An 18289-nucleotide genomic window follows, 5' to 3' on the forward strand; every position below is an offset into this window, starting at 1 on the left:
CTGAAATACAGTCACTATTGCTATAGAGGAAATGGCAAAGTTGATTTATACACAGCTTACACCCATAACCAGCAATATCAGTCAGATCACATTGGACAACAAAAAGTTGGCTTCCTGAACACTTTTGGGTGCATTTTATGCATTTTGGGCTGCTGATCAGGGAAATCACGTTAAAAATTTCCTTTCATGCACCTTTTTAAATGCCAACATGACATCATAAGTTGAAAAAAATTCACCACCTGACTTGCCCATGTGGGGCTCTGACGCTCTGCTGGCACTAGTTTGATAACAACAGAGCTCAGAACCAGACAGACGCTAAATGGCTAGATGTTGGCACAGAGAAGCAAGCAGGAATCTCAAGCTATCAGGGAGCAACTGGAGGAAGTCGGTGGGTCAGACACCGCATGGGGAGAAATTAGGTGCGAGGGTCAGCCTTTAAACTAAAGGACATGGATATCGATGTCCTCGTTTCAGTTAACTCCCTCCTCTCTCTCTTTCCACTTCTTCTTTACCCTCCGCTGTACTCGGTTTAAAAAAATATACGCCGCTGTCTCCAGCTGCAAGCAGTCAGAAGAATCCGTTGTCCCAGCATCATCAAGGAGAGTGGTCTCCCAGGCAGGAGCGGGGACCTCGGGCTCCCGGGCAGGAGCGGGGACCTCGGGCTCCTGGGCAGGGGCGGGGACCGTAGTTGGGACAGTTGGCAGCAGGGAGGTGTCAGGGACTGACTTTGGCAGTGGAGATGTGTTGGGGACCGACTGACAGATTAAATAGTTCAACTCACGGTCCAGGAGACAAGTAATAAAGGGTGCAGTTAATCCATAAAGATTGTGATTCTCATTTGGCTTCTCTTTAGTCACAAACTCATCTTCCGTGGCATCAATATTTTCACGACACTGGGGGATAAAAGACAAGCTATTTTGACGGACAAGCAACACCATCACTGGAGACATTCTTAATCTACTTCTCAGTCCAAATAATTATCCTACTTTCTTATTTGTCAATCTTATCCTGGACAGACAAGTTTGCAAACTTTTGCCAAATCAAATATGTAGCATGGACCAGATACACCAGGAATTTTCCTGAATAATCAATCAACCAAAGACACTGACTTACTTTTCATGCAATACTATATTTTTTTATATTTATTGTTGTAAGATGGTTTATAATATGAATGTTTTCGCTATGATGTTGCCGCAGAACACTGAATTTTGTGACTGGCTCGTGACAAAAAAATTCTGATTCTGATTTTAGCCTGGTGTATCTCATCTGGATTGCCTCCAATCCTACAACCAACAGAAGCACCAGAGAAAATTGTTTTCTGCCATAAGAACATCACACAGCAGCTGTCATAGCTCCATGGCAGCAGCTGTCATAGCTCCATGGCAGCATCACTGAGTTCTGGACAACCCCCATTAAATGCTTCTTCACCACAGGTCATTCAATCACTGCTTCTGCAGTATGCCTGATTCCATTCACTCAATGAAAATTTTTTAATTTACATCAAAAATAAATCACATACTAAAGAACCTTCCAGTCTGAAAATGGACGCTGGACCCAGTTGTTCCTTGGGGATCATCTTCCTCCTCCAGCGTCTGCGACGGAAAGTGTCTCCTGTGTTCGGTTTTACGTGGAACTTCCAACCGAACAAAGGGGCATATTCCCAGCCATCAGGATCAAAGTCTTCTTCCTGTGATTTAACAGATTCTCAAATTACAATCTTTTGGATTTAAGGGGTCAAATACCATATATTTTAGTGTACAAGACAACCCTCAAAACACCCAAAAGCACTAAAAATAAGAGGTAATCTTATACGCCAGATACAAAAACTAAACCTAATATTCTACTAAACAAAACACTCGACAATATTCGGCATGTAAGACAACCCGGAAGCACCTCCCCACTGCCAGCGCTGTTGCTCCTCAACACCTCCCCACCACCACCATAACCTACCCAAACATTTTACAATTGTAGAGCCTGATGTTGAGAATGGAGTCGCCATTGCTGACTCCAGCTGCAGCTGATGCTGAAGACTTGGACCCAGTTCCATTTAGCATCTGCCGGGCCAGAACTGAAGGTTTTTTTTACTGTTATTGTAATCATTTACTTGCTTAATTTACAGATTTGTTACTTAGAGATTGAGGTGTTGGAACAAAGTTTGGTTTTTTGCTGGGACCGGGAGGCCCGGACAACAATCTCCTACACGTTCCTTGCAGAAAATTGGTGGGTTGTCTTATACACCCGATATATGATAAAACCGTGAAATTCAGGCTGAAAATAAGGACCATCTTATCTGAAGGTCATCTTATATGCTGAACTATACGGTAATTTGTTTAATACAGCAGTCATATACTTTGGTCAGCAAGAAGTGGAGAACACGTTGCATAATGAAAAAGATTTTAACCTGGTAGGGAAACAAATGTGAAATAAAGCTCAGCTGTTCGCAACAAATCTAGGACTAATGTGATAAATACATTTTGAAATCTAAAACTGATTCCAGTAATTCTGTACCTTAATTTGGTAAGACTCAATTCTCCTGGTTCGCCTTCGTACCCATCGACGACGTCGATGTGTGTGATAGGCTTTTTCAGTGGGATTCCAGGTCTTTGGCAGCTTGTCTGGTGGAATAAGTCTTCCATACTCCCATCCTTCAAGAGGTAGAAAACATGTTAAAGAACATTCAGCATATTATCTCCATGAGACTTCAGTGCCTGGGATTCCTGAAGATGCAAGCAGAGGGGAAAGCATGTGATGAATAAAGAAGTTTGATTAGTCACCAAGGTTGGATTTCAAAACAGTCTGGGTTTGGGGATGGGGGGGGGGGGGGTTAAAAAGAAATCTAAGGAAGGGTTGGAATGAAAATAGTCTTTATGTCCAGGAGTTGTTTGAGCTAGAGCAACAGCATTTCTGAGGGTCTCAAAACCTAAAGGTTTACATTTCTGTAGTGCCTTTTAAGGCACCCAAGTTCAAACCAGTAATTGGAGGAGAGATGAAATGTAGCAGTTAATCTGTTCATATTACATTCCCGCAAACATCATCAGAATCACCAGAGATTTTTATCATGAAATTTGAAAAACAGATGCAAGACCAAAAGGCCACAAGTCATCAAAATAGGCCATTCAGCACATTGAGTCTGCCCGCCATTTAATCATAAGCTGATCGATTTTCCCAACTCAGCCCCAGTGCCTGGCCTTCCCCACATAACCTTTGAAGCCCTGGCTAATTCAGAACCTAACTAACTCTGCCTTAAATACACCCAACGACTTGGCTTCCACAACCACCTGTGGTAGCAAATTCTATGGATTCACCACCCTCTGGTGAAATAAATTCCTTCACCTCTCTGTTCTAAAGTGGACGGCCTTCAATCCTGAGGTTGTTCACACTTGTCCTAGACTCTCCCACCATGGGAGACATCCTTTCTACATCTCCTCTGTCCATGCCTTTCCACATTCAAAATATTTCATTCTCCTAAATTCCAGCAAGTATAGGCCAAGACACCAGGGATAACTCATCTGCTTTATGAAATGGTTCCTTGGGATAGGTTAACTGCAATAGGCAAGAATGGTATCTCAGTTTAACATCGCAGCCTAAAGGAAGCATCTCCCACCATGCAGCATTCCCTCAGTTCTTTATTGAGACTTGAGACTAAATTAAATACTCAACCAAAAGGAAAAAGCATGCTGGCGGAACACAGCAAGTCGGGCAGCATCTCTGGGGGCAAAGGAACTGTTGATGTTTTTTGTTGATACACTGCATCAGGACTTGGCCCACTGAGTTCCTCCAGCAGTTTTTTTTTGTTCCACATTCCAGCATCTGCAGTATCTTGTGTCTCCACCTACTCAAACATTTGGATTCAGACTAGAAAGTGCCATTTTAATTGTGAGGAACAGAGAAGGTGCACTTATACTCCTAAAGGAACAGAGGGAAGCTTAGAGAGGGTTGAATCAAAGAGGAACTGATAAACTAGAAAGCTCAGACAGCAAAGAGTTTGAATCCATCAGGGCAATTTTAATCAAATGTATTTACAACAAAACAGATGAGATCGGCAATATACTTATTCAGAACATTTTAGACACATGCTTAAAGTGATCCCATAGCTTTGTCTCCTGGAGAATAAGATGTATGTTACTTCATATTAGTATAAACCATTTTATCCCTCTGCATCATGAGTTTCAGCTATGGCACATGGGGAAACACTCTTCCTTCTGAATCAGACGGTTATGAATGCCAATCTCTCTTCAGAAACTTGAGTATTTAACCTCATCCAAAACTCTTGTTACAGTTCTAAACTGTGCAAAGCCCTGATGGTGGTGAGATCATTTTCAGACGAGATGTTAAAGACATCATCAGTGGAAGAGACAAAGAGATTCCTCAGAACCTTGCAATTGCCTCCGTGAACTCAAAAGGATAAAGATTTTGGTCTTGGCATCCTGGAGTTAATCTCATCTACATTTTGAAAACAATTCAGAACGGTTATGTATAATTCAATATGACTGATTCAGGCCAGTCCCATTGGCTATGTGCCAACATACCATTTTCATCCACTGCTCGATAAAGATCTATGTTCCATTCTTCCTTCCACTCCCATCCATCAGGACATTCAATCTCTTCCATTGATCGGTGTCTATTCCCTTTCTACAAGAAAAAACTATACAGTACTCCAAAATAGTAATGCTTTGTAAAATACACATCATCTCCAAAGAAAGAACTGAAACAGCAGTAGGAACGATGAGCATACTGCCCTTTTAACTCCAAAATGCAAGTTTCTCTTCTCTACCTACTGCAAGAAGCATCTTTTTCACATGGTTATAGCATAGCAGTTAGTGCAATGCTTTTTACAGCACCACTGACCCAGGTTCATACCCAGCACTGTCTGTAAGGAGTTTGTAAGTTGCTCTGATTTCCCCCACCTTCCAAAACATATAGGGTTGTAAGTTTATATGGGTGTAATTGGGCAGCATGGGTTTAAATGGGCAGAACCAGCTTCTACCATGCTTTAAATAAAATTTAAATATTTCAATTTAAATATTGCAGAGTCCTGGAAGAACACTGTGTGAAAGTTGTGCCATCAAGTCTGATATAATTTACTGGTCAAGTGAAGGGAGTTTACATTACTTGGAGCTGATTTGCAAACTTCTCACAACCACAGAAAGTGGTCTCTGCACATACTCAGCAAAAACCCTAAAGGGCACCTATTTTACATAGAGGGTGGGTATATGGAATGAGCTATCAGAGGAAATTGAGGTGAATACAATCATACATTTCAAAAGCTATTCAGACAGGTACGTGCACAGGAGGGATATGGCCGAACACTTGGGGAGGCAAATGGGACTCGCTTGGGTAGGTCAGCATGGACAAGCTGGGCCAAAGGGCACTTTTTTCTGTGCCGTAAAACTCAATAATTGAAATTATACCATCTGAAGTACTTCAAGAAATTTACGTAGTTTTGATATGCTGAAAATGAAATAATTCAGTTACGAAGATTGACCTAAAAGGCCTCATAATGAACATTTGGATTGCAGGTTTAGCAAAAGAAATATTTTATGAAACACCTACTACATCAGTGTAATGTTCAAAAGCTGGGCTCCACTCTCCTCCAGACAAATGATATTCATTTTCATACACATCATCTATAAATTCACTGTGGCCGGCATCAGGATCAAACAGCAAACTGTTAAAGAAAGGAAGAAACCAGTGAACCCTCACATTTGAAACAAGCCACTCATACCATCTCAAAAGGAATACTTGCTTATGACCCCAGTAGTTGGAATTCAAGTCCAAGTTACTGTATCTGAGTATTCACTCAGCAGGAAAAGGAATATTCACTTTACAAAGCAAGACATGCATTGTTTTTGTTTACAGCCTCAGTAATTGCAGTTAATAAAGCACTTTTTGAATTGTGGTCACTGGCTTTAACAAAGAAAACACAGCAATCTATGTATTTGCATAAAACAATATCCTACCAAGAGCAATGTGACAATAGGCAGCTGCACTTTTAAGTAATGTTGGTTGAGGAATAATTTTGGTCAGAACACTGAGAGATCCCTTCAGATTTTTTTTACCAGAAAAAAACTGCAGGATCTTTTGTATCAGTTTAAAGTGTACAGTAAAACCTGTTATCCAGAATTCAAGAAACCGGCAGCCTTAAGAAACTGGCAAAAAAAATCATGGAAAATAAATAGGTAAAAAATACGGAGGTTTAAAACTGGCATGCCTCGGTTAGTTTGCCACTCTCAGAACACACAACCTCAAGCATCTGGAAAATTCACTAATCGGGCATCTACCAATCCCCAAAGATGCCAAGAGTTTTTACTGTAATTTGAAAGACAGGAAGGAGTACAGCAGTGGAGTATCATCCCAGATAGGATGGAATTTCTTGACTGGAACTTGAAATCTCAGCCATGTGTGCCAACATTCCACAACATTAATCTGTTTATGATCAATCGGATAATGTTACCAACATAGAAACAGTTGAACATGTTTTAGATATTTGAATTTCAAAATAGGTCTTGTATTTAAAAAATTGATAATCAAGAATTAGGAAAAAAGGGAAAGGTGCCTGTCCTTAATAACTTGACAACTTAGATTGCATCTAATTTTAAAGGAAGGGAGATGGGTTTTTTGTGATTAAAAACTACAAGATGATCAGAAAACCCATACTTTTATTTGAACAACAAACTATACTGATTCTCAGAGCAACCCTATTTGCCCACTCCACCCTGATTTTCCTGAACATACAACACCAGGGAGGTCAATTAACCCACCAATCTGCACATCTATCGGGTGTGGGAGGAAGCTGGAAATCCAGAAGGAACACATGCGATGATACTGAGAACATGCAAACCAGACATCAGAATGGAACCTGCATCGCTGAAGTTGTGAGGCAGCATGCTAACTACTGCACCATTCCACTCCCCTTGTAAGATTCCCTTCCACAACACCCAACACCAACTACATAGCTCAATGAGAAAGAAACAAGCATACCACTGTTCTGGGTCGATGGTCCATTTTCCATCCCATTGCCAACCTTTCAGAGGGTAGAAATCTCTTTTTGAAAGCCGTATTTTACCCATTGCATCAGAAAATATTGGGTGGTGCAGTAATCCACTGGTACCCCAATGGCCCATGACTTTAGCTTGATTTTCGTACTGAAAAATAAAACAAACGCCTAACAGCAAAATAGATACATATTGCTCCAATGAAGGCTTGGTTATAGAGAACGGCAACTCAGTTAAGGCAGTTACAAAATGTACAAACAAAATGTACACCAGTCCACCAAAGGGGAAAGAGGAAAACAACCAGTCCTCCAGAAGAAGAACTCAGTCCCACACACAATACCAACTTGTCGAACACTGAATCAGGGTACTGGCGGATGCTTTCAGCCTTTCCAAGTGCGATGCAATGGGGAGCTGAAAGGATTTGAGAGGGTGCTGAGGGCAAGAAGTGCTCTCATAGGGCCTTGGGTGTTGATCATATCGGAGGTTTGGATCTGGAGCTCAAGTTGGCAATGGATCAAACAGAAGTCTGTGTGTTGCAGAAGCACTGGAGGCGAATCCATGGACACTCAGTAACTCTGAAGGGAATCTCATTTGCTTCTCTTTCTCGTAATGTTAGAGGCACCTGGCAAGGCTCGTGGTGTCCTAAATGCAGCCAAATGTTGAAGTACATCACGTATATTACATTTTTATGTATTATTACATAACAATAAAACAATCTTGAACTTGAATGCTATTGGAATAGGGTTTAGAACCTGCCACCTGTCCCAGAGAATGTGCTCAGAATATAGCTCCAAAATCTTATATCAAGTCTTATTGAATAAGAAAATTAGGGTAATGATCTTGGAGTAGTAAGAGTCAAATGATTGTTAAGCTGTTACAGCACAATTCAACTTACTCTTTCGGCAGCAATCATAAATTTTCCATCAATGAGCTTTTCAAATTCCTCTTCATCTGAAGACAACCCCAACCAGATCCAAAGGTGGACCTGAGCTGCAGTCCTCATTTCATGCATCTTGTCCAGGGGATACTGTTAATATCAGTGCAATAATTGAGCAAGTAATCTTCACTGGCTTTCATTTAAAAAATGTGGAAAAAAAAACTCTGGGATGAAACATCAAGCAAACTCCAAACATTTCTAGGACATGCTGACCTACCTTCATAAACACTGTTTGTAACTTCCCACAACATTTCCCACAACATTTCCTGTCATCGCTTGAAAACAGAACTGACTGTGCTTTGATGCGGGCATAAGCAACTCGCTTCTCTCCACACAGCATCCATATTATGATGTCAGGCAGGCTGTTCTGGGGCTAGAAGGTCAGAAAAGAATGCACAAGCTGTTACTTATTGGTTCCAGGCTTATTTCTTCTGTTGACCTTCTTTATCAGTCTCCTCACCTCTTATGGGGAGCTTGCAGTAAGAGCTCTGGAACATCCAGCTTTAGACATACCATAACTTAGTCTATCCAGTCCTTTAACTTGATGTTGGAAGGTGCACTTTCCAGTCAATGGATAACCAATTGGGAGCGGAAACCAGTGATTCACAATTGTTACAGCACAAGAGGTTACGATTCATTCCATTAATTCTTTGCTGGTTCCTGGTAGAGCATCCCATCAGTCTTAGCCTAGAGCACCACATATTATTCCTGAGGGCCAATCCATTGGATTGGATTGTTTGATTCAGTTTCCACCACAATTACTTAGGGCAAGTTCCAGATCACAACTACTTCTTGCATTACAAAATTTTTCCTCATTTTTCTCTTGGTACAGGTTATCATTTTTAACATGGCCCTTGGGCCTTAAACCATTTGAGAATGGGAACAGTTTCTTCTTTTTTACTTTCTCTAATCAATACTGATATTAATACACTTTCAACAAATCCCCTCAGCACCAAAAGAATAACCCCAGCTTCTCCAATCTAACTTATCACTGAAATCTATGGAACTGCACTGGTAGGGCAGCAAGGTTGGCATAGCAGTTAGCACAATGCTTTTACAGCGCCAGTGATCGGGACCAGACCAAGGTTCAAATCCCACGCTGTCTGTAAGGAGTTGTACATTCTCCCCATGTCTGCGTGGGTTTTCTTAGGGGGCTCTAGTTTCTTCCCACCATTCAAAATGTACAATGTATGTTAATTGGTAAATTGGGTGGAACAGACTCGTGGGGCCGAAATGGCCTGTTACGGTGCTGTATGCCTAAATTTTTTTAAATTAAAATTTAAATCATTTTTGCATCTTCTGCAGGATTTGAGCATCATCTCAATGTTTTCTGACTTGAACAGGACACTCTGGGTTTGTAGTTCATACATTTATGAATGTCAGGAGCTCATGTGCTATATTGATCACCCTCTCAACATGCCCATCTACTTCCATATACATAATTTTATTAAATTCTTTGATTCTCTCAGAAGTGCACAGGATCCCACTCTAATTCATGTGCAACACCCAATACTTCTTACGTGTTAGAGTTCCTACCAGTCAACCAGTTTTAAGCACTCCCAAAACATGTTATGCTACCTTACAATCCAATCTCAAATGCAAGGATGAGAGGAGACTTAACTGAGGTCTATAAGATTATGACGCATAGATAAGGTGGACAGCCAGCACCTGTTTCCTAGGGAAGGAATAGCAAACACCAGAGGACATCTGTACAAAGTGAAGGAAGTATAGGGGAGATATCAGGGGTATGTGGGTTTTTTTTAAAGACAGAGAATGGGTGCCTGGAATGCCTTGCCAGGGATGGTGATGGAGGCTAAAACATTAGGGGCATTTAGGAAACTCCTAGACAGGGACATGGATGAAAGAAAAATAGAGGGTTATGGGGTAGGGTGGGTTTAGTACATTTTTTAAATGAATATATGGGTCAGTACAACATCGAGTGCTGAAAGGCCTATGTACTGTAGTGTTCAATGTACAAACTGTTCAGAACTTGCCAAAATGCAACTCTGCACTAGGAATAGTCATCTTTTTACATTTGTATTAAACACTAGAAAGCAAACCTCCACTGCTACTGATGTGAGCCTCTCAATCCAGTCTTCGACTTCAGATAGCTTGTCTTGAACATCAACAGCTTTATCCCTCAGTTTCTCAGCAGATTTCCTGATTTTCTTGAGAGTGGAAACTTGCTGATTATACAGGTACTGATCGAGGACAGTCACATTGGGCAACCTTTTCACTGATGGCAGTGACTGACTGCAATAGGGAGGAAAAGAATAATAAAACAGATTAGCCAGAAGGTTTAAGCAGAGTAGAGTAGAGGCACACGTATGATGCACCAACTTCGTAGGTTACAACAGGACACAGACAAGATGCAGAGTTGGGTGGAGAAGTGGCAGATGGAGTTCAATCTGGATAAGTGTGAGGTGATGCACTTTGGAAGGTTGAACTTGAAAGGAGATCACGTGGTTAATGGCAGGATTCTTAACAGTGTGGGGGAACAGAGGATCCATGTCCATCGATCTCTCAAGGTGTTGCACAAGTGATAGGTTAAGAAGTATGTATGGTATGTTGGCCTTTAGTAGTCAGGAAATTGGGTTCATGAGCCGAGAAGTAAAGCTTTGGTTAAACCACACTGTGTTCAGTTCTGGTCACCTCAATACAGGAGTGAAGTAGAATGCTTTGGAGAGGGTGCAGAGATTTACTAGGATGATGTCTGGATTGGAGAATGTGTCATATGAAGCAGGGTTTACAGAGCTATGGTTTCTCTTTGGAGCGATGAAAGATGAGAGGTGACTTATTGAGGTTTTTAAGATTATGAGGGGCACAGGTATGGTGGACAGCCAGCACCTACTCCCTGGGGAAACAATAGCAAATACCAGAGGGCATCTGTTTAATGTGGAAGAAAGTTTAGGGGAGATGTCAGAGGTAAGAATTTTTTACTCAGAGTGGTGGGTGCCTGAAATGCATTGCTAGGGATGGTGGTGGAAGCTGATACAATAGGGACATTCAAAAGATTCTTGGATGGACACATGGATACATGAAAAAATAGAGGGTCATGGGTATGAGGTGGGTGAAAAATTAGTTTATCGTGGAGCAGATTTACATTGGTCAGCACAACATCAAGGGCTGAAGGGCCTGTGCTGTGCTATTATGTTCTTTTAAAATCTGTCAATCCCTGCCCTATATACATTGTGATTGGGCCTTCATAACCCTCTTGAGTTGAGCATTACTTCTTGTGTCTGCCCTTAGTGAGAATCCCTTGTTTGTGAGATTGCGACCTGACCCCTCCAACCAAAGCCAAGCTCATAACATAACTTTCAAAATTAGTCCTCTTACTTTCCCATAGACAATATGGGGAAAAATGTAGATAATATATAGCTTATGCCAATCACACATATTTGAAAAACAGTGAACAACAGGTTCAGTGAAGAGTGTAAAAACTGCTGACAGAAAGACAATCCACCCACACTTAGAGGGAAAGATTTAATCTTGTCAGCCCAAAGTACATCTGGTTTCTAGAATTTAAAAAAAAAAGACATATAGCATAGAAACAGGCCCTTTTGGCCCATAAGATTCAATTTATTGCATGTAATAAAAAGTATATTACACAAAATTGCCTTTTGTCTGCTGTAATGCAGACAGTTTTGCCATCGGCAGAAATTGCCTGGTGCCTCACAGTCAGCCAAAGAGAGCTCCCTCCAGAGTTACTGTGTCCATGGATTTACCTCCAGTGCTCCCTCAGCTTCACAGAGTCCAGTCCAAACCATCGGCAACCCGAGCTCCAGATCTGAACCTCTGACATGATTAGGAACCCTTCAGCAAACTTGCATCCCAGTTCCGATACCTGGTACCTCCAGCCAGTTTTGAGCCAGGTTCCAGCAGTCGGCAGCCTGGTGCAAGTCCCTTGACCACAGTCTCCAGCAGCCCACAGTTTGCATGGGTTCCTCGCCTCGAGTCACCAACAGCAACCGCCTGTGTCTTTCTTCAAAAGCAGAACTCCTCGCTGGTCCGCCACCATGATCATTGTCCTGTAACTCATCTGCTTCTCCTTCTCCTTCTCAGACTGGGGGTGGGGGGAGGGGTCCTCTCCATTTTCTGATGACCAGTGCCATAAGCTGGTGCCGCCCAATTACAGCCAATTGACCTACACCCCCGGTACGTTTTGAAGGGAGGGAGGAAACCCATGAAGACACAGGGAGAAAATACAAATTCCCTGCAGACAGCGGCGGATTGGAACTCCAGTTGCTGGCGCTGTAACAGCGATGTGGTAACCGCTATGCTCCATGAAAGCAATTTAAATATTTGATGCACACGTTTTAGTGGATTGAACTTGGTACTACTTACCTGCAATCTTTCACCACATGGTCAAGCATTTTTAACCATGACCCTGTGAGGCGAGCTCCTTCAGCTGGCATAGTCTGCTTGATGTTCTCCAAATTAGTTTTCTAAAGAACATAAAACATCATTATCAAAAAAATTATCTAATATTTCATGATTTACCCTCCCTGATCTACTGTTGTAACGCGTGTTGAAGGAACCAAAGACATGTTGATCCAAACCAAGGCTTTTATTAACTAAAAGACTGGAGCACATCACAAGTAGGTCGACCAGTCCAGAATGACCTGGTCTGGCTAGGAGAAATCCTTTAAGACCTGCCAGTAGGTAGAGTGCGAAGAAAGAACCAAAGAATTGTTGATCCAAAACAAGGCTTTTATTAACTAAAAGACTGGAGCACATCACAAGTAGGTCGACCAGTCCAGAATGACCTGGTCTGGCTAGGAGAAATTCTTTAAGACCTGCCAGTAGGTAGAGTGCGAAGAAAGAACCAAAGAATTGTTGATCCAAAACAAGGCTTTTATTAACTGGAGCACATCACAAGTAGGTTGACCAGTCCAGAATGACCTGATCTGGCTAGGAGCAATCCTTTAAGACCTGCCAGTAGGTGTGGCTACACTCTCAGCCAATCACAGTCATCCTACACTACCATCTGTACATATACACATTGGTGATAGAATCTGTTTGCCATAACAATTTGGATATGAATGTAGGAGGTATGGAGATGACATAATGCAGTATGTTTCCCCTTATCCGAAGTTTCATTAACTGAAATGATCAATTAACTGAACTTTTTTGTGGTGCCAACATGACGTCACAAGTTGAAAAAAAATGATCACCCGACTTGCTCATGTGGGGCTCTGATGCTGTTGGCACCTTTTTGATAACAACAGAGCTCTCGTGGATCATGGTAAGCAGAGATCAAATTATTTTTTGGTACGATTTAAACATTATTTCATGCTCAAAAACCCTGCCATTATTTTTGTTGTTTAACCGCTGAATCAAGTATTCTGCTGAAGAGACTGAGCTGCTTAAAGCCATTGTTCCGGTAACTGAAAAAGCCCAATAACTGAAAACCATCTGGTCCCAAGCTTTTCAGATACGGAGAAATGTACTGTTGAGATTTATTTTAGAACAACAGCTGTAGTCGAGAGGAACCATTCTCAACTGTTTTTTAGGCTATGGTCCCCCCTTAGGACTCTGCTCAAAGTTTATGGACCCCCTTCCCTCTGAAGCAGTCAAGATTAGTTGGTTTCTTCTATACTTGGCCCCTCTTTAATGTGCTGAGGCCCCATTGAGAATGGCTCGGCTAGAGCATGATATTGATTAGTTAATACAATGGGTAGTGAAGTACTCGAGATGGCAGAGGCTGACAGCATCGAATCCACGCTGCTGAAGATCCAACTGCGCTGGGTAGGTCACGTCTCCAGAATGGAGGACCATCGCATTCCCAAGATCGTGTTATATGGTGAGCTCTCCACTGGCCACCGTGACAGAGGTGCACCAAAGAAGAGGTACAAGGGCTGCCTAAAGAAATCTCTTGGTGCCTGCCACATTGACCACCGCCAGTGGGCTGATCTCGCCTCAAACCGTGCATCTTGGCGCCTCATAGTTCGGCGGGCAGCAACCTCCTTTGAAGAAGACCACAGAGCCCACCTCACTGACAAAAGACAAAGGAGGAAAAACCCAACACCCAACCCCAACCAACCAATTTTCCCTTGCAACCGTTGCAACCGTGTCTGCCTGTCCCGCATTGGACTTGTCAGCCACAAACGAGCCTGCAGCTGACATGGACATTACCCCTCCATAAATCTTCGTCTGCGAAGCCAAGCCAAAGAAAAAGAAGAAGAAGAAGTAGTGGTAGATGGAATTTAATCCCAATAAGTGAGAGCATCTAACATAAAGGTAGAATTGAGTCTGTTCTAAAATGACTTTTGAGAATGGCTGCAGAAAATACTATAAAATACAAGTTCTCTGCAGGTCATACGGTTCCTACTTATGTCCACCAGAAAAATTAGAGTCTATTTTTTTTTTGCTTCTACACATCTCAGTTTAATTTTATTTTACAATGCACTATATTTATTTTTCTCCATTTATTATTCCTAACCTCTCCCAAGTAAGGGCTCAGACCTGATTCATACACTTTTGTTCACTGTGTGACATATTAGGTAATATTGTATAAAAATATGTTTTAAAGGAGATAAATTGTGGCAGATTTTTTAGTTAGGTCACAAAAAGATACAAATATTTCACAAAACAGATCTCATTTAAAATGCCAAGAGCTCTGCTCAAGCCAGATAGTCCAGGGTCCCGGTGCCTTTGCAAAATCTTTGAAGAATGCCTATAGGGACTTCACAAGTAGGTATTAATTAGACATGCTGTGGAGTAATGGATTATTGTTTTGGAAAGCAACAGATGACCAGACTCAGAAGATTAGGTCTGGTGCCACAGTCTGCCTGAATGCAGTTGGCTGTTCTAAGAGGGTCATGTAGTTTGTGGAAAAACCCCCATTTTGAAGACAGGTTGTGAGTTCTTAGTTCAGCCTATTCAAAGCCCTTGTGGTCCATACAAGAGGAGATGGCCGGTTGTATAATGTTTCACTTAAAATAAGGGAAACAGAAAAGGAACTCTGTGGTGACCTGAAAGAAAGAGGTGATCATCTGGAAAACCTCAATGGGGCATGTTTCTTCAGCAAGACACTGAAGTGGCTGATCAGAAGGAATCAGTTTGTGTCCAACGAGCAACATATCTCTCTCTCTGAAAGAGCTTTCCTGAGTGGTAACCATTTACCTTTCAAATACCAAAGCCTGGTGAAGATTCATAAATGTTAAATTCTGTGCACAGTATAAGAATTGCCTCATACCAGTGAACTTAGAGGAGTGAGAAGTGAGATTGGGAGTTAACAGTAATAAGTTAAAGTTTGATCCTGTTTTCATGTTGTGGGTTTTGGAGTCTTCTGGCCCGTCACATTAATGACTACTCATTGACCAGCAACATTAATTCTGCTTTTCTCTTCATGGAACCTGCAGATGTCTGTAGTATGCTCAATTTGTTGCGTTAAATACTCACCAGTCTATCTATGATTTTAAGCAAAATATTTAATCTATCAAGCCTGTGGTCAATATTTTCCCAGTATGATGTTAGAGCAGCCACAGGTTTTGCATCACACCAAAGGAGGTAATAATAGTGGTTTCCTGCAAGCATAGGGTAACACAGGGTTAGTGTCCTTATAGATATATATATATATTTACATTTAGACAAACAGCATGGAAATAGGCCACTTCGGCCCACTTGTCCATGCCGCTCAATTTACACTCCATCAACCTATACCCTGGTACGTTTTGAACGGTGGAAGGAAATCAGAGCCCCCAGAAAAAATCCACGGGGAGAACCTACAAACTCCTTACAGACAGTGTGGGACTTGAACCCTGGTCTGGTCCCAATTGCTGGTACTGAAAAGGCATTGTACTAATCGCAACACCAACCATGCCACCCCAAATATTTCGATTTAAGCAAGAAAGCCTCTAGATGCTGAGGGTGTGCAATGTACAATCATGCTGGAGAACCTCCGCAGCTCATGCAGCAGCCATAATAAGTAAAGGGTAAACAACGTTTCAGACCTGCCTCTTCATCAGCTATATGCTCTTAATCTTTTGGATTCTGTGTCTCTGTTTTCAGGGACTACGAACCAACATATATACTTTGTGACCCGGTTTTCAGGGACTGGTATTATACCCAACCACCAGTTGGTCATATTGGTGTTCATACTGTAGTTTACCCATGGATTCAGTCCAGAATTGGAATCAGACATTTTGGTGCCCACAGTTTGGCACCGGACATTTTGGTGCTCGCATTTTGGCAATGGACATTTTGGCAAAAAAAAATGACTTTGTAACCCTTCGGACATTTTGGTGCCCCCAGTTTGGCACTGGACATTTTGACCCGGCTCCCTGACCCACTCACCGTCTGTTGGCCGAGGTCCCGCCGCACTTCCTGAACCCCCAGCATTTCAGAAACTCCCTCACCCCCAAAGAAACCTCTCCCCCAGCAAACAAGGGCTTTTCATAGCTTATAGCAATATATTTAAATTATTAAAAACAGTCAAGGAACAAGGGCCTTCGGTCAGTCAGATCTATACAAATAATCACTTATTATACAAATACATATGTTCTGCAGTTTCCATATGCATTAGTGAAGGAAACTGCAGAACATATGCATAGAGTCCGGGCCTCGCAGCAACAATTCAAACTTGGATACAACACCTCAATCGCTAAGTAATAAATCTGTAAATTAAGCAAGCAAATTATTACAATAATAGTTAAAAAAAACCTTTGCTTCTAGCTGGGAAGATGCCATATGGAGCTGGATCCAAGTCCTCAGCATCGATGACAGCAACTCCATTCTCAATATTGGGTGTGGTGATGTCCACATTGAAGAAGTTGCCTTGGGCTCCCAGGCAGGAGTGGGGATCTCATGCTCTCAGCAGGAGCGCGGACATCGGGCTCCATTATTTGTAATTAAATTTGTAATAAATATATCATTATATTTATCAAAAGCTCTTGTTTTTCATTGTTCCCCTATTGTTTTTAATAATTTAAATATATCACTATAAACTATAAAAAGCCCTTGTTTGCAGGTGGAGCAGTTTCCTGGGGGCGAGAGAGTTTCTGCAATAATGGGGGGATGGAGCCAGCCAGCAGATGGAGTGGGGCAGCAGGCCAAAATGTCCAACACCAATCTGTGCCGCCAAAGTGTGGGTGCCAATCTGAGAGGGCCAAAATGTGGATGTCAAAATGTCCTAGATCCGTCTGGAATATATAATATGAAAGGTTAAAAATGGCCGAGTCCAAAGGGTTAAGGTTACCATTTACTCCCGATGGATGCTGCATTACCAGCTGAGTTTCTCCAGCACCTTCATGTATGGCACAATTGGACATTTTTTCCCTCCGTCAGATTCAAACTTTATTTTTTAAAACCACAATCAATCAGATGTAAAGTAATATGGATGCAGTTATTTCTCAGAGCCCTAGTTATAATTCTCATCAATAAGAGCATTTTGCAGACAAGCGAACGGTTTATACTTAGGGCCTCAAATTTTCAGCTTTAGCCATCAAGAAGGATCTCAAAAACTAGAAAAAAAGCATAGCTAATACAGAGTTAGCAGATACATTTTAGTGAATACGTGTTGTGGTCCAACAATGCAGTTATTATGTGTAAGCTATTGTATTTGCTTGTTGTATGTCATAGTACAGATGTGATGTGGAGGTGGGAGGGATCTTTGGAATGATTAAGAACATGCAGAATAGTGACCAAATATGCAGCTATTATTATTGTTGTACTTCTTCTTGTTATTTGGTTGTACTAATAGAAACTACAAATTGATAACCTACACAAAGCTGTCTTGAAATAATCATAAATATCTAATTTTATTAATGGTGATGTCCATAAAATCTCACCCAAACTCAAAAACGTGGAGCAGGAGGAGACGATCAGTTCCCTAAAGCTTACCCTCCATTCAATATGATGGTAGATCTGTCCCAGTCCCCAAACTCTCATCTGCGCTACTTGTCCCGAGCTCTCAACTTTGTGGAAGATCGACAAATCATCTACTTCCTTTTTAAACATCTCAAATATCCTAGCCTCCACAATTCTCTATGGCAGACAATGCCAGAGATTCGTCTCTCTCTGTTCAGGAAAAAGAATGCCATGTACCTCAGCTCTAAATGACTGTCCCCTTACCACCAAAAATAAAAACAACTGGAGGGAAAAAAAAACTGATAAAACAATCCAGGCATTGTACCTATGTTCTTTTAAAAAAAAACACTCCCCCTATTTCTTTCTAGAAGCAACTTCTTAAAAAGCATTGTTTTTACATTTGCAACTGATTTATCTCAAAGACATTAAATAAAAATGGTCAATGGTGGAAAGACCCAATAGCAGTATTTCTCAGCTTATGGTCTGTGGACCACTAATGCTCTGTGGCAGTGACAAACATTAATGATATGATAAACACTAATGAGGA

General features: G+C 41.6%; 1 protein-coding gene across 10 annotated transcripts in view; it reads right to left on the reverse strand.

Annotated features, from left to right (window-relative positions):
• LOC138753961 (myoferlin-like) overlaps positions 1–18289 on the reverse strand; it is a 128304-nt gene that overhangs the window by 47792 nt on the left and 62223 nt on the right. For all 10 annotated transcript variants that reach the window (XR_011351526.1, XM_069917595.1, XM_069917588.1 and 7 more), the window contains exons 20-30: positions 15337–15461; positions 12277–12377; positions 9993–10185; positions 8150–8305; positions 7891–8022; positions 6982–7145; positions 5554–5668; positions 4530–4632; positions 2509–2645; positions 1520–1687; positions 782–893 (exon numbers count right to left, since the gene is read on the reverse strand). Coding sequence is in view for 9 of the 10 variants with exons in the window: in XM_069917595.1 (XP_069773696.1) it covers positions 782–893; positions 1520–1687; positions 2509–2645; positions 4530–4632; positions 5554–5668; positions 6982–7145; positions 7891–8022; positions 8150–8305; positions 9993–10185; positions 12277–12377; positions 15337–15461 (1506 nt within the window). In the remaining variant the exon portion in view is untranslated. The remainder of the gene's footprint in view (positions 1–781; positions 894–1519; positions 1688–2508; positions 2646–4529; positions 4633–5553; positions 5669–6981; positions 7146–7890; positions 8023–8149; positions 8306–9992; positions 10186–12276; positions 12378–15336; positions 15462–18289) is intronic.

The sequence above is a fragment of the Narcine bancroftii genome, chromosome 2 (genome assembly GCF_036971445.1).
Source record: "Narcine bancroftii isolate sNarBan1 chromosome 2, sNarBan1.hap1, whole genome shotgun sequence".
Taxonomy (NCBI): Eukaryota; Metazoa; Chordata; class Chondrichthyes; order Torpediniformes; family Narcinidae; genus Narcine; species Narcine bancroftii.